The sequence below is a fragment of the Uranotaenia lowii genome, chromosome 3 (genome assembly GCF_029784155.1).
Source record: "Uranotaenia lowii strain MFRU-FL chromosome 3, ASM2978415v1, whole genome shotgun sequence".
Taxonomy (NCBI): Eukaryota; Metazoa; Arthropoda; class Insecta; order Diptera; family Culicidae; genus Uranotaenia; species Uranotaenia lowii.
The window spans coordinates 100,067,615-100,084,053 of NC_073693.1; the positions used below are offsets into that span (position 1 = coordinate 100,067,615).

Sequence of the window (16,439 nt, forward strand, 5' to 3'; positions counted from 1 at the left end):
AAAGACAATCAAAATAATGTTATCAAAATTATTAAGATCAAAATATATTTTCAAAAAAAAAAATTAAATGAACTGAATTTAAAATTTCATTTAGTTCAAGTTTTTCCGCCAAAAATATTATCAAAAGCAATCCCAAAAGTACGAAAACTGTAAAAAACGTGTTTCCCTAAAACATGAGTAACTTTTGAATTGGCAAAAAGAGACTTTGTTTGTTTGGATAGCTGAGACTTACAACTAAATGTTTGAGTATGAATGAGAGTGGGATCTCATGGGGTAGCATGTGTTCCAGATGTTCGAATATGACGAAATTCGTAATGTTTTAACGTTATACGTTTGAGCTAAAAAAACAGATTTTTTTTCAATTCCTGAACACATCCATGCTTTTTTTTATTTCTTTGAGAAATAAAATTATAGTGGAGTATTGAAAATATATTTCTGTAAGCTTTATGTTTTCGACTGGGAAGATGGTTTCAAATTTTAATTTTTGACTTAAGACCATTAGATTTAAAACAAACAACTTTTTACTCGAAATACCCGACGTTTCGACCATTTTTGTGGTCTTTCTCAAGGAAAGATAAATAAGCACACAAGCAGACCGATACTTCCCTTGAGAAAGACCACAAAAAATGGTCGAAACGTCGGGTATTTCAAATAAAAAGTTGTTTGATTGAGATTTTAGACCGTAAAAAGCAAAAAAAAATTAAATTTTAAGATATATTGCTCTTTTTGCGATAAAATGCACCATAATTCCCCAGCTTCACTTCTTAGAAAATTTTAGGAAACAACGTATTTAAAGACATGTTTGACAGATTTGTGATCGGTGTTGTGACCAGTTTCTGAAAAGCATAAATTTATGATGTATTTTCGAATTTACAAATAGGGGGTTTGGCCAAGCTTTCATAGGTCCTGCTCTTATGTGCCGGTTGATGCTGACCCAAAACAGCACTGCTCAAACTTCATTCGACTCTGTGTAGGTCCATGTTTTGAAAATGTCGAAATTGGCAGAAAGTAATATTTCTAAATATTTTTATTTGAAAAATACAAAAAAAAACTCTTACGGGAAAGTAATTCAAAAATTTGTCGGACGAAAGCTGTGACTTGATAAATCTTTGATGTTTAAATTTTATTTATTAGAATCTAACGAATGCATTATTTTCATCCCAGGGATTACTACAGCACCGTTAGTAACACCACCGTCAATCCGACCGTCCTGTATCAGCGTATCAAAAACATGAAACACACCAACCGAACGCTCCGTGTCAGACCATCCCGCCGTCGGGTTCCGAACCGCCGTATCGACAAAGTTCTGCCGAAAAACGACTACATCAGCAACGACATCTACCGACGACCAATCGTAGAATATGTGCAAGATTCGACGAACGAGTTGAACGGAAATGGAAACGGGCACCGGAATGGAAACTCTCCCTACAGTCGAGGTTTCAACGTGGACATTCACCGAACACGAACACCGAAGAAACACCACCGATCGCAGATCGATCGAGAGAGAAATCATCACCAGCATCGACACCATCTGGGAGAACAATCTAGGCCGATGGCACCGGCAACAACGCCAATTCAAACGACGACGCTGAGGACGACACCGATGACAACAACCAGCACAACTACAACAACACCTCTGCCACCAACGATGCCAGCAACCGAGAACTCCGGTATCCGACATCGAGTCGAAGATCAGCAACAAGTATACCTGCAGGATCGGAAAGCCAAACGAGACAAGCTGCGCCAACGTTTGAACAAGCTGACTCCGGAAGAGCGAGAACAGTTCTACGCAGAGCGAGCAAAGCGAAAACGAACCAAGGCGGTGCGGGGCAAGAATGAAACCATTCCGTAGGAAGGAGATCGCTAGCTAGCTAGTGTTTTGCGAGGAAGAACTAGTGGTATGAAGTAAGATTTTCCGTTCGGTACCTTAGGTATTTAGCAAACGAGAGAGTCGCGAAACGTGAAGATTTCTTCAGAAAGTTTATAATGATGTAAGCAAGGAATTGCTGGGATTGCTGGAGGGGTCCAAGACCTCACGATTCCCCATCCTTGGAAATGTGTTCCACGTTTCGAACACAAACAGAAAATATCCTTCAAGACTCCAAAACTAGATTGACCAATTCGTAGAAGGAAAGTTAAAATTGCAGATATGAATAATTATATTAATAGCCGTTTAAGAGTGGTTCCTAAGTCTAGTTCTACACAGTGAAAAAAAAAACACACACAAATTAAATAACCATATACATGCACATAAAGCTCTTCATTTCGGTAAAAAAGGACATAATTCTTCCAGTTGAATGATATATTTAAAAATTCACCAAAACCCAGTCGCTGAACATATATTATACAGCTAGAAATTAAGACGTCAAAATGGGAGCCACGTGAGAGTTATTATAGCTTTAGGATTTTTAAAACTATTAATTATTGCTTTCTCGTTGAATATTTTGAAAAAATATATTTGTTGATTTCCCGTCTAGAAATTAAAAAACTTTTAATTTAAAAATAAAATAGCAAAATTCCAACAGTTTTGAGGACCAAAAATAAGTTATAGAGTGAAGGGTGAGTTCAAAAGTTTTGTACATTAAATCTCGCTTAACCATCTCAAAGCTAAAAAAAAATATATTATTCAAGATGATGAAATTTAAAGAATGCGTAAAATTTGCAAGAATCCTACAAAGCAAGGAAAATCAACAATTCGAGAATATTTGTTGAAAAAAAATGAAGAAAAACAACATCGAAAAAAAATCAAATCGGACGTAAATTTAGTCTTCAAGATGATGCCTTTTAAATTGTTTTTGCAGTTTCATGGATAAAACTTATGAAGTTTTACTTCTCTTATTGGCACCAGTGAAAAGATTGACTGCACTCGAAATATTTTAGTGATTGAAAAATACAAAAAAATTGAACTCTGCTACGCCAAACCTTGCTGAATTCAATATTGATAAATTCCTTTCGACAGTTTTGGAGGTAAAAATCAACACTAATAATGCCAACAATCAGTCATTATTTGTTAAGTTTAGTTTTTAACGCCTTTATTCTGCTATACCGATAATTTGAAGTTGTGGTGGAAAAGCATTTGTAGTAGATTAGTGAGCATAAGCGAGCAATTACCACAACAAAAAAGGAAAAAAAACTCTCAATTTAAAACAAAAAGCAGTTTCCTCGATAGAAAACATCTTAAAACAAACAGACAGTGACTAATTAACCGACAGAACTTAAAGCAAAAACCTGCAAATATTAACATTTTTGCCATATTAACCATAAGTTTCCTCAAATTCCAAAATTGTAAAAGTGAAAAAAAAATAACGCAAAGGTTTATCAGCCTTAACCTTAATAACACGCTAAAATCAATATGAAGTGTAGCGCAAAGTAATACATATATAGTGATATAATTTGTTACAAAACTTTTTCTTCGCATATTTAAATAAAAGAAAAAAAAAAGAACTCACATAAAAAGTACACCAAACAAAACCAAGCAAACAGCAGTTAAAATTTATAAGCTAGCGAAAAATTCACTGAATACTAAGGAAGAGAAAGCACTTAAAGCAAACATTGAGAGAGAAACAGAAACAAAAAATTGTAAAGCTAAAAAAAATACAAATTTAAACAACGATATATTGTTTAACACACAAGCACACTGTATGACGATCGTTGACATATCTTCTCAAGAGAAAAAAAAACAGAGTGGACCGAAATTCAAAAGTGCTCAAAGTGAAAGTGAATAAAAAAAACAGAAAACCCGTGAGCAATCAACAAACATGTAGGGAGACATTGAGATTTGGAATAAAGTTGAACGAAAGAAATGGGTTTGGCTCATTCTTATTTTTTATTTAAAAGAAACTTTTCTTTTGATATCTATAGTTTGCAACTCAAGAACTCAATAGAAAAAAAATTGAAACCATGTTTACAAAAGAGATGAAAATTTCTCAACTTTCTTAAAACATAGCTTTCAACTTCTTCTTTTATTGTTGTTGTATAAAATGAACAATCACATACAGAGGATCTCAGTGGAACTTGATGTTTCTTTAAAGGGCTTCACTTAACACCCAGCGTTGATCATTAGAGGATATAATACCTTTAACAAATACAAAAATCACTAAATTTACAGCAAAGTACGTTTGTCATGACAAAGATTCGATCTCAAGACCTCTGATGATATAAAACACACAAACAGCCGGACATTTGGCCGAAGGCCGATAGGCCGAAAGATGTTAGGCCGAAGGTCGCTAGGCCGAATGGGTTAAAAGGCCGACGGATGTTCGGCCGAATAGGACAATAGGCCGAATGGGACATAAGGCCGAAGGTTTTTTGGCCGAATATTATGGATGTTAGGCCGAATTGTCATTAAGCCGAATGGACATCAGACCGAATGGACGATAGGCCGAATGGTCATTAGGCCGAAATGTCGTAAGGCCGAATGATCATAAGGCTTGAATGAACGTCATGAATGGTTGCTAGGTCAATAAGAAATCTTTTACACTTGTCTGCATGCTAGGCCGAATGGACGATAGGCCGAATGTTCATAAGGCCGAATGTTCATAAGGCCGAATGTTCTTAAGGCCGAATGGTCACAAAGCCTAATGGTTATTAGACTGAATGGTCGTAAATCCGAATGGACGATAGGCCGTGGTCGGAAAGCTGAATGGTCGAATCCGGCCTTGCATCCATTCGGCCAGGTGGCCATTCGGCCAGATGACTATTCGGCCTATCTACTGATCGGCCCAACATGCAAGAAAGCGATAATATGTCTTATAGGCCTAGCATAAATTCGGCCTAACAACCATTCGGCCTAGTGGTTATTCGGCCTACAGCCTTCTAGCATCCATTCGGCTTTACGACCATTCGGCCTTACGACCATTCGGCCTATCGTCCATTCTGTCTTACGACCATTTGGCCAAACTATTTTTCGGCCTAGCATCTATTCGCCCTTACGACCATTTGGCCCGACGATCATCCTCATGACTGTTCTGCCTAACGATCTTTCGGCCCAGCATCCATTCGGCCTTACGAACATTCGGCTTTACGACCTTTCGGCCTTACGACTATTCGGCCTAATGACCATTCGGCCTAATGACCATTCGGCCTATCGTGCATTCGGCTTAGTGACCATTTGGCCTTACGACCATTCGGCCTCATGACCATTCGGCCAAATGACCTTTCGGCCTAGTGACCATTCGGCCGAACATCCTTTCGGCCTTGCGTCGTTACGGCCTAACAACATTCGGCTGGATAACCGTCGGCCGAATAACCCATTCGGCCTAGTGGCCTGTTCGGCCAGATAGCCCATTCGGCCGAACGTCCATCGGCTGAATGACCTTCGGCCGAATGGCTTTCGGCCTCATGACTTTCGGCCGAATGACCCAGCCTCTCCATCCACTACGATTTAGTTACTGAGTGAGTTTGAATGCATAAATTAAAAAAACGAACACTTGAACAAATAAATGGCCAATAAGAAAAATCAAGGGGGATTAAAATTGAAAACATAATTCATATTTCTGGAAATGTTGTGCAAATAAAAACATGCCTAGAAAGCTGGATGGCCAGCAAGTTTCTAATTTAAAATTCCCTGTTTTCCCTTTAAATATCTTATGAAGTGCCCGGTTTTAAATAACATGAGAAATCTGTTTATCTGATTTTTTTTAACAAAAAAAATTAGACATTTGTGTATGTGAATGTTTATTGGAATATTTCGAAGAAAAGAAAATATTACCAAATTGAAATGCAAAGCATCAAGAAAATAATTTTAGTAGAAAATAATTCTAATATCCTGCAAAATCTCATCGAATATTGGCATCTTTTTTTAGTCTTTGATAAAAACTTCGCTTTTTATAAAATTTATATTCATGATTTGGATTTAATGCAAAACTGCCTTAATATACGTCATGTGATGAAACTTTCAAGTTGAAGTTCCAATGACAAATTTGTTTATTATTTTTGCCCTCCTATTGAATTTTTCAATTTTTTTTTCGATTATAGTCGTTTCAACGCTGCAGTTCGCGGATAGTCATTGAAAAATTTATCCGGTACAACTGTGTTCGATGTTTACTCTTGCGCTCGAACTCACGGACATCGGCTAAGAAAGCAACTGACTTGTCAACTAAGGTATATCACAAGCCAATTTATCTATTGAGCTCTGGCTTCTGATATTTTAAACATGATCGTGAACAATTAATTTCAGATTGAATTACTGATCCATAAATCAAAAATAAATTTCAAATTGGAATTTATAATTGAAATTAAAATCAAACTTAAACTTGTTATATTAGCTCAAGATTCATGTCAGGTAAAATTGAGTTTTTTATTAAACAACTTAAAAATTCAGGATCCGGAGTGCTAAATCCTGGATTTGCAATATTGATTAAAAAAAATCCAAGAATGTTCAGTTTGGCCCCAAATATATCTTTATGTATTCATGGAAACTTTAAATTTGATATTTTAATCCAAATTTCCAAAACCATGATTGAGGTGAAATTTAAAAAATTCTGGATTTTTGCAATGAATTTTTAAGAAAATGATTCCAAAATCATGTGTATGAACACATGATTAGTATTTTTCCACATTTCTTTCCTAATGAAGAATGCGGTTATCAGTAAAAGCACATAATTTGAAAATAACACAAACCAAACAATTTGCGTTTCATTAGAATTTTTATTCTCAATATATGAAACGAAATGAAAACTTGAACTATGGTTAAGATGAAAACGTGTACGTTTGTTCCCAATTCAAAAAAGCCGAAATTAGTCAATTTCATTCCACCTTCATTTGTTCATATTTGCACATATAGAATTTTCTCGGTTTTGATTCGAGGTTCCAAGTTTTTTCCCGGTTTTTCCGGTTCCATTTTCAATTCCTGGTTTTTTCCGTTTTTTTTTCGCTTTCTTGGCCACCCTGCTGGAATGTAACTTTTAACAAACACGAAAAAAATGGGACAAAAAGTATGATTCTGACGTTTTTATTTATTTTTCATTACAAAGAACAACCAGGTCTTTTTTATAAAGGTTACACGCGGTCGTGAATTAGCAGGGTGGCCAGCCCGGTTTTTCCCGATTGAGATTTAATAATTTATCCAGTTTAAAAATACATAAATGAATTTGTTTATCAGATTTTTTAACCAAGAAAGTAGCCATTTTTATAAAAATTTAACATAAATTTTCAATAATTGATTTTTAAAGTTGAAAAGTGATTCGTGGGGATTTTTACAGAAAATTGCAGTATTTGTAGAATGAGATAAAAAAAAAAGATAAGCAAATAATTCTAGTTATCATAACCTTAACTTTATCCGGCAAAATCTTGTCAAAAATTGTTACCTTCTTTTCTTTTCAAACTTTGCTTTTTATAAGGGGAAATCCTTATAGTTAACACGGTTTTAATAGTATGTCATGTAGCACTTTTACTTCTCTTCTACACAATTTTACTATTGAGCTCTGACTTCTGAATTCTGGAATTTTTGACATCTTAAGAATTTCGGATTTAGTAACAGATTTATAAATTAAAACTATAATTCAAATTTGGATTCATAACTCGAATTTTAATTTTAATTTCTGTTGCTTAGCTGCGGAGTCGCATATAAAGTTTAATGTAAATTGCTACTGATTGATATTTTAAATTTTCCTATACAATTCTGAGAACAGATTCCTCTGTATCTTACTCTTACTAAGCATTATAAAATTTAGTTTCGATATCTGACCTTAAAAAAAAACAAGGTTTTTTGGTTGGAAGCTGAGTGTTAAGTTAAGATTTTAAATTTTGCTATTTATCTAAATTTTAAGAATAAATTTGTATTGCGACCTTAAAAAATTATATTGGTTTTCGAAATCTCAAACCAAACCAAATTTTGAAAAATTACTCTTAAGTGAGATTTGCTTTTAAAATTCTGATTTGTGGAACTAATGTTTAATGAATAAAAGTCGGAATTTTTAAAAGTGATTCCGTAATTCAATCACTTATGATCTGCGATTTTCAACATTTTTCCTATCTTATAAAAAAATGTGGTATCTAGTAATGTACACTAAACTCATTTTAAAATTTCTTCTTTCACAAAAACTTACAATTCACCAAACAACATGGCGGCAACTCAGTTTTTTTCCACATTTTCTATATTTGAGTATGGTTATAAATAAACGCGTACCTACTGTATATTGCGATTTTTTTTTTATAAAAGTGCCTTGAACTTAATTCAAAAGAACCAAAAACAAGTAAAGATATGTAAAAATTCTCATTGTTAAAATCATTTAAAAACAACATTTGATAATATGACTCTTGTAAAATATTACATTTCAAGAAATTTGTTTTATTTATAGATGAGAAAGGACTGAATAAATACTAAATTAATTTCAGTCTTTTTCCGTTCTATCAACATTTCATCTTTATTTATTCAAACGATTTTATTCGGTGTTTTTTGGTCGAACGCCTCTAAATTGTTCCCCCATTTCAAATATGTTTTTTACGTGGCTACTCATTTTTTCAAGTTTTGATTCAACACAACATTTTTCTATGAAAAAAAAAATGATGAACATCATAAGTAGTTTACGAGATGTGAATTAAATCAAAATACTATCTGATTTCGACGAATGAATTTTAATTGTTTTCACTTATTTTTTATAACGATTATGGCTCCCTTTCTTAATAACACAACACAAGTGAAGTGAATACATGGCACACACAAATATTTTGAGTTAAATGCCTTAATAAAATTATTTGTAAAAAAAATAAAAATAACTTATATCTTCATTCAAATTGCAGGGCTATTTTTCCAGAGATTAGAAAAGAAAGTGCACTGTGCGGTAAGATATAAAATTCTTCTATCCACCAAATAAGTTATTTATCATTTTAAATTTCATTTCATTTCGATGTTTTTTTTTTCACATTGAACAATATTCTTGAGCTTAAAAATAGTTTATGCTCGAGATATTTTTCTACGACATTTCGTTAATTTAAAACACCTATGTACATTTAAGATATTTTTGAACAGGAACTGGAACAACTCAGAGTCCTGCAATGTATGCGCTGAGCTCAAAAACCCTGATTTTAAAGAAATTTCCAACTTGTCTTCGCTTATACTCATGAAATTAAAATTACGATTATTTTGGTAATTCCCGAATGATTTCCCATCCTGAAATAAACGACGACTATGGGTTAAAAAATTCTGTTTAAAATTTTTTATCATCATGAAGTGAATGAACTTTAGGGTTCAATAAGTTTTGTATCAGAAAAAACAAACTTTAAAGAATTTTTCCGGTTTCGATTCGAAATTCCCGGTTTTTTCCCGGTGCTATTTTCAATTCCCGGTTCTTTCCGCTCCGCTGGACACCGTGATTAACAAAGTATCTTAGAAAAAAAATTAAAGTCCTTCAATAGAAAACACTTACAAATAATTATAGTTGGATCTGGCACAAAAAAAAGATCTGATAGGAGAGATTAGGGCAAAAAAAGCACCCGGGCATATTAAGCACTCCATTTTTCGAAGAAAGTACGAATTTTCCAAAATAAATTTTCATGAGGAAATGTTTTGTGGATCCTATAGTATTCATTTGTCTGCAAATCAAAGAAAAACCTTAAATTTTACAGATTTTTTAGCAAATTTCTATCACAGAATCTGTGTCGAAAAACACATAATTTGTGAAATATTCATAGAATTCACAATTTTTTCAAAGTTTGTCCGTGTTCTCAAAATATAATTTTTTCATGTAAATATAAATTTTGTGCTTCTAATTTTGAATTGAAAAAATATTATAAGATTGGTAATCTTAATTGATTTTTCGAAAGTGACATGGGAAAAAGACATAATTTGTCACGAATTTTCAAGTGAATTAATGGAAATAGCATCACAGAAAACAAACACAGAATTTTTGGGTTAAATCACAGAAAGTTAGATTTGTTTTCACATAAACATAAAAAAAAATTTCCTCATCCTTGACCAGGCGCGGATCTAGAGATTGCTCTTAGGGGGGTGATTTAGTAAATTTTCGAAAAATATGGCTAACATTTTTTGACTGATTGGAAATAATAAAAACTGTGGCAGGAAAAATGATGCTGATTAAGATGAAGAGAATTAAGCAGCATGTAAATAATGTTAAAGACAATTTAAAAAAAAATTGTTCAAAGAATTCTGTACATCTGTTTGTGGCTGGCTTAGTTTTTTTCACTGTTATGAAGTTGAATTTGCGTTTATTTATCTAGTTGGTGATATGGAATGACCATTTGTTTATTTTTATCAGACTAGAAATCCATAAGAAATTTAATTTTGAAAATCGTACTTTATTTATTTTCAGTCAAAAATAAATCTGTTGGTATGATTTTAACTTACTTAATGAGTCTCTGGTTTTATAGTTATAACTACGTCTTATTATTTTGAAACTATTACAATATTTGGGTAAAAAAGCCATTTACACAAGTTTCAATTAATTAATGCATATATTTTCTCTTTTGAGTTCCAATTCTTAACCATTACTTATCGAAACCCGTCAATGTATTTATTCAACAATTTTACATATATTTTCTCAAATTCCATTGAAATATCAATTTAAGACGTGAATCAAAAAACAATCTATAACAAATAAAAATTTAAACACAAATAAGCAAGTATCTAGACAAATAAAATATAGATTGCTAATCATAATATTTATTTATTCTAAAAAGGTTCGCTGAGCAGTATCGTCTCTTTATATCTCATCGATTACTTACAGCGTTTTTTTGCTGTGAGTTTTGAAAAACAAGTCAGTGGCTTAGTAACAAGATTTAACTATTGAATAGTTTTATTAACTGCATCAGCGAGGTTGACTACAAAGAGCGGACAGACTTTACAAAAATAACCTTGCTCAGTTTGAAAAAAAAAACTAGCCAACTTTTGAATGTTTCCAAATGCATTGCACTTGCGTATCGTTTCTTTTTCAGCACTTCGACTTTTCAAATGCTCGGAGTATGGAAACGAAAATTGTGGTGGAGGTACTCAGTGTCTAGTTAAAATATTGGGCTTTGTGATATCATCAATAGTTGAGTAAGGTTTAGGATGAGCCTTTAAAAACAGCACCTATATCTATTTTATTCTGCAGCAGATGCGAAAGTCTGATCATTCTGGAGGTCAGATTTGCTAGTAGAATTTGGAAACATTTCGATGCTTTTATGGTTCCTCTTATAATCTTCGGTGGCATGCTTGTTCCTGAGAGCAGAGACTAACGGTTGCAGATCCAGATGTATGCAAAGTTTGATCGATCAGATTTTCGGTTCATCAAGAAATAGGCCAGAAGCCAACACGAAGTTATACATGCGCATACGCATACGCATCAATTCAAGCATATTCTTAAACAGATATTGAATTCTTATGCACGCGTAAAAATGGTAATTTATATGTTAAGATATTTCGACACATGAAAAAGTTATATTTCATTTAATTGAGTTAAAAAATTTGTGACCATTTTAATGATGATTAATTTTTTCCGCCTGGGGGGGGGGGGGGTGATAACCCCCATCACCCCCCCCCCCCCCCCCCGTAGATCCGCGCATGTCCTTGACTGAGACCTGACTAGAAAAAGTTAAAAACTTAGTTTGAGTTTTTTGTCTGATATTGCAAATGAAGTGAATAAATCCGTGCAATAATAAAAATTAGTGAAATATATTCAAAGCCCGGGTTTCAACCATATGCGTTTAAAACGTTCATGATTATTGATTTATAAGGGAGATAAACAAGGTGGTCAAAAATTAGCCCCTGGTCCGAAATAATTCTGTTACCCTAGGTTGCGCAATTTATGAGATATTTCAGTGAATGGATGGAATGTCCAACACGTTCGATTTTCTGAGTGCGAATTACTGTATTTTAAGCCACACAAACTCCAGAAAGCTCAAATTATGGGAAATAAAAAATAGTGTGATAGTAGATGTATCTTATTCAGAAAATTTTATGAAAAGATATCGTCAGAGTAAAAAGTTTTGGAAGTTCAAATACGAAATGACAGTGAGTGTGCTTATCTTTTCTATACAATTTTGAATGGTGATTTATGTACCTTAGACGGCTGCAAAAAAGCACTTTTTGCTTCCATATGTTTTTTCGATGTCTTTTGGGTTACCAAGCATCAGTGTAAAAATGATTTGGTTGATTTCTGAATAAGCACGACGCGTTTCAATTTTGCTTGAAAATTTCTATGGAAGAAGAAAATTTTGCGTATTGAATCATCCAGAAAATTCAAATAAGCTTGAAACGAAATTTGTCATTAATTGTTGGTTTGGCCTATTCTTAAGCTTTATTTTTTTGGTAACATGAGATAAAGCTACTAAGTTTTTCATGGAAAAAGTTATAATCATTTGAATAAAAAAAAGTTTGAATTCCATGAAAATTATTTAAAAATTGCAGGTTTTGCTGGCTAGAGCTTTCTAAAATTTCAAGAAATGTTTTTGTCAGGATTGAATAAGTCAACAAATCACAAATTGGCAATGCAATGCAGTTTTTTTTGCATTTTTTTATTTCCGTCCTACGGTTGAACAGCTTTTAAATGAGCAGTAAAAACGCTTAAATAAAAAAAAATGTTTTGAAATATCTTTTTTGCATAACATCGAATATCTTTTCTGGGGTAAAAGTGAGGTTTAAGGTTTGTTTTGTTTACATGAATATTTCATGTAAATTGCAAGAATCAAGGAATATTTAAAACCCGAAAATATATATTTGCTATTCTTTCAGTATGCATGTATTCAGCCGATTTATGAATGCTTATACAAAATTAAAATTTGTTGCGCTAATTCTGGAATGAATGAATCGAAAATTATTTTTTTATTGCTATTTGTGGCAGTAAAAACAACCAAAAAAGTAATGGGATGTGTAAAGATGTAACTTAAAATATTCATACAAACCTTGCAGCGGTCTAATGTACCTACTGTCTTGTTTTTAAGCAATTTTCAGCCCAATTTTAACAGTTTTTGCAAAACCATAGTACTGTCATGACTATAGTACTGTCATGAACAGATTTGATAAGGTAAGTATGGACCAAATAAACTTTGATATGACGTTAGGTTTAAGCTTTTTTTTTCTTCGAAATCCATTAAACTTGCCCAAAACTGTCTTTTTCGTTTCCGTCCCGTAGGATGATTAATTCATGTTAATTAAAAAAGCCGAATATATTTGATGATATAGCATGAATTTCTGAATAATGATGTTTTCTATCCATGACTAATGAATAAAAGGGTAAAACAAAAACACTTACCTTTATGTAATGGCACAACCCGTCTCCCTTGATCTTTCCATCGGCATCCCGGTACAACTTACACTTGAGCTTGTTATTCTTCGGATCCTTCAGAATCATCCCACATTTGGACATCAGCTCCCCAAACTCCTCATCCGTAACGTCCAACGGGAGATTGCTCACGTAAACCTTAGTATTATGTTCCGGTTTCAGCTCAAACCACTTCGGAGGAGGTGGCGGCGCCTTCCGTTTTCTTGGACCAGTTTTGGACTGCTCTTGCGGATCTTCGTCCTCGGGTTCTTCCGGCGGTTCAGGCTTGACTGGTTCCTCTTCCTTAGTCGAAGAACTTGCCGTCGAAGTATTATCCACAAACCCGTAATTCAGCTGATACACTGCCATAAAATGATCATCCACCTTCGGGAACCAAGCTTTCTTATCTTCCTCCCAGAAAAACACCGCCCCATCCCGATCCGTGTAGTGATGAACCCCATCGATCACACTATAGGTTTTATCTTCTTCTTGTTGAGGTTTTTCCTTTGCGATCCACTTATTGGTATCCTCACACCACCGGTAGTGTTCCGTTTCCTTGACACTCTCCTTCGGAATCCACTTTTTCTCTTCGTGGCACCACCGGTAGTGCTCATTTTCGTACGGATCAGCTGCTTCCGACCCAACTTTTGCCGAACCATCGGCTGCGACCCACTCACTTTTTATCTTACACCATTTGTATTGATATTTACTCTCCGGATCGGTGTAAACAGCCACCCCATCACTGTCGTAAGTGATATGCTCCGCATACTTATCCTGCTCCGATTTCTCTTTGTCCGGAACAGAAAAAGCTTCCGGTTCCTTTGGGGAATCGGTAACATTTTCCGATTCCTGTTCCTCATCCGGCACAGCCGAACCGGAGGAAGCTTCAGCTACTTCCCTCATCTCCAGTTCCCGGTTGGCATTGTTGGCGTTTTCCGAGTCGGTTTGCAGCGAATCAGGATGACTGGCAGAACCGGCTGGCCCAGGAACAGGCTCGTCGGACCCACCTCCAGTGGGTTCCGGTTCCAATTCCGGATTGCGAGTAGTAGGTGTTTCGCTGTCGGACATGGTGCTGTCCTCCCCCAACAACAGCGGGCGAAAACTGATTTGTTTATCACTTCGACCCGGCGAATGGAACTGTCTGGAAGAAAATGAAAGGAAAAAAAAACCGAATGACAAAAATATGTTTGACTTGAATTTCAGCATCGGTGTGCAACTTTTAGCTTTCAGCACAAAGAGGTGGAGAGATAAAATTGTGAACGAACTGGGTTAAGATGTGGCAAAAGTTGTTTGGTTTATATTCAGTATTAATCTTTAAAAATAGTAAGTTAAAAACTTAGAAAAAGATTATGATAATCATGATTCAAGAGTCAATGTTACGTATTGAAACGGAGTTCAAAATGATAAAAACAGCTCTACAATTCAAAGAGGTTCTGAAGAATCAAACACTACGAGATCTCTACTTATCACGATCTGGAGCTAGTGTCTTTCAGCGGATGCCAGTCAAGATTCTCGGGATCCTCGATCCCTGAGGCTAGACTACGCCAATCCAAGCAAAGCAAGTGTTGTCATTTTTTGTCGTTTTTCGCTCAGAAATCTGAAAATGCGCGATCTTAAAGGGTGATACGGTTAAAATTTGGTCAAGGGAAAACGCGTGTAAATCGGTGAAATCGTTTATTTAAAAAATCAAATTAAATTTCTTTTTCAAGTTTAATTAATATTAAATTCAGGAAAAATATTAGGCTTCTGCTTTTCCAAATCCGAATTGCCGGGCCTTACGCTTAACCCCTGCCATCAGATTTTGTACAGCCACCTTGTGCACCTTCTTCGCCGCAGAAAGCCAGTTTGCCTTGAACTGCTGCTCGTCCTTAGCAGTTTTTTTGGTCTTCTTTAGGTTCCGCTTGACAATAACCCAGTATTTCTCGATTGGGCGGAGCTCTGGCGTGTTGGGAGGGTTCCTGTCCTTGGGAACCACCTGCACGTTGTTGGCGGCGTACCACTCCATGGCCTTTTTACCGTAATGGCAAGATACCAAATCCGGCCAAAACAGTACGGAACAACACTGTTTCTTCAGGAAAGACAGCAGACGTTTATTCAAACACTCTTTCACGTCAATTTCTTGGTTGACAGTCCCGGAAGCTATGAAAATGCTGCTTTTCAAGCCATAGGTACAGATGGTTTGCCAAACCAGATATTTCAACGTGAACTTTGACAGTTTCATGTGCTTGAAAATATCTGCTACCTTTCCCCTTCTTTTTTGCTGTATAAAACTCCTGTCCCGGAAGCTGCTTGTAGTCGGCTTTAACGTAGGTTTCATTGCCCATTACCACGCAGTCAAACTTCGTCAGCATCGTCGTGTACAGCATCCAGGATCGCGCTTTGGCCGTCGTATTTTGTTTATCATCGCGATTCCTGGCTGTCGACAAACGTTCCCCAAACACTTTAAATACATTTGTAACGGTTGGTTTGGCAACTTTTAGCGATTTTGCCAGCTTTGCGTGCGAGTAGCTTGGATTTTCGCGATGCGCGAGCAAATTTTGATACGTTGCTCTTCTTCCTTGGACGGCATTTTGACAACTGAAGAGTGAATTTCAAAATCAAAATAGGAGCAACATTCTACACACACACACCTTCAAAATGAGGGGTGTTCAGGTTTTTTAAATGCAAAATTGAAAGAAGTATGTCGAGTTGATATTGAACAAACTTTGACCGTATCACCCTTTACTTATCACGATCGTCTTCCAGTGAATGCCAGTAAAGATCCTCGTGATCTTCGGCTCGAGGTGGGGATTGTTTCTTCTTCGATGAATCAAAACTCATTTTTACCTCAAGGACATCATTATGATTGAAGACAACACAATGTTGTTGGAATTCAATATCTCCAAATCAACCCACTTTTACGCGAAGCTTTTTAGCATGAAAGCAAACAGTCTACAGATTCCTAAATGTCAAGCTTTTTCGGTCGGCTTCGGTGGCCAGCTTTTGTGTAGAAACATGGAATTGACAACGTTCGACGTTTACAATTATTTCGTCACCTTCATCGGCGATTATACCCAATTCATGGTCGTTTCTCTGCTCAAGCACAAAAAACGCGGGGTTCTAGCTGTTCCAATAGTAAGAGACTTTGGCTACAGTACGTTCGTTCATAAATTTATTAAGCTGCAGTTCAACCAGGGACGTAAATACATCATTAGCAACTTTCAAAGAGCCAGTCTTGAGAAGTGAGTTCAGATGGTGTTC

General features: G+C 35.3%; 2 protein-coding genes across 7 annotated transcripts in view; one reads left to right on the forward strand and one right to left on the reverse strand.

Moving 5' to 3' along the window:
* LOC129758526 (uncharacterized) overlaps positions 1 to 3,803 on the forward strand; it is a 421,682-nt gene extending 417,879 nt beyond the window's left edge. For all 6 annotated transcript variants that reach the window (XM_055756044.1, XM_055756045.1, XM_055756042.1 and 3 more), the window contains one exon: positions 1,165 to 3,803. In XM_055756044.1, the coding sequence (XP_055612019.1) occupies positions 1,165 to 1,852 (688 nt within the window). In that variant the 3' untranslated portion in view covers positions 1,853 to 3,803. The remainder of the gene's footprint in view (positions 1 to 1,164) is intronic.
* LOC129758525 (HIV Tat-specific factor 1) overlaps positions 1 to 16,439 on the reverse strand; it is a 329,990-nt gene that overhangs the window by 240,996 nt on the left and 72,555 nt on the right. Inside the window, exon 2 of the mRNA XM_055756039.1 lies at positions 13,191 to 14,340. Within this exon, the coding sequence (XP_055612014.1) occupies positions 13,191 to 14,267 (1,077 nt within the window). The 5' untranslated portion in view covers positions 14,268 to 14,340. The remainder of the gene's footprint in view (positions 1 to 13,190; positions 14,341 to 16,439) is intronic.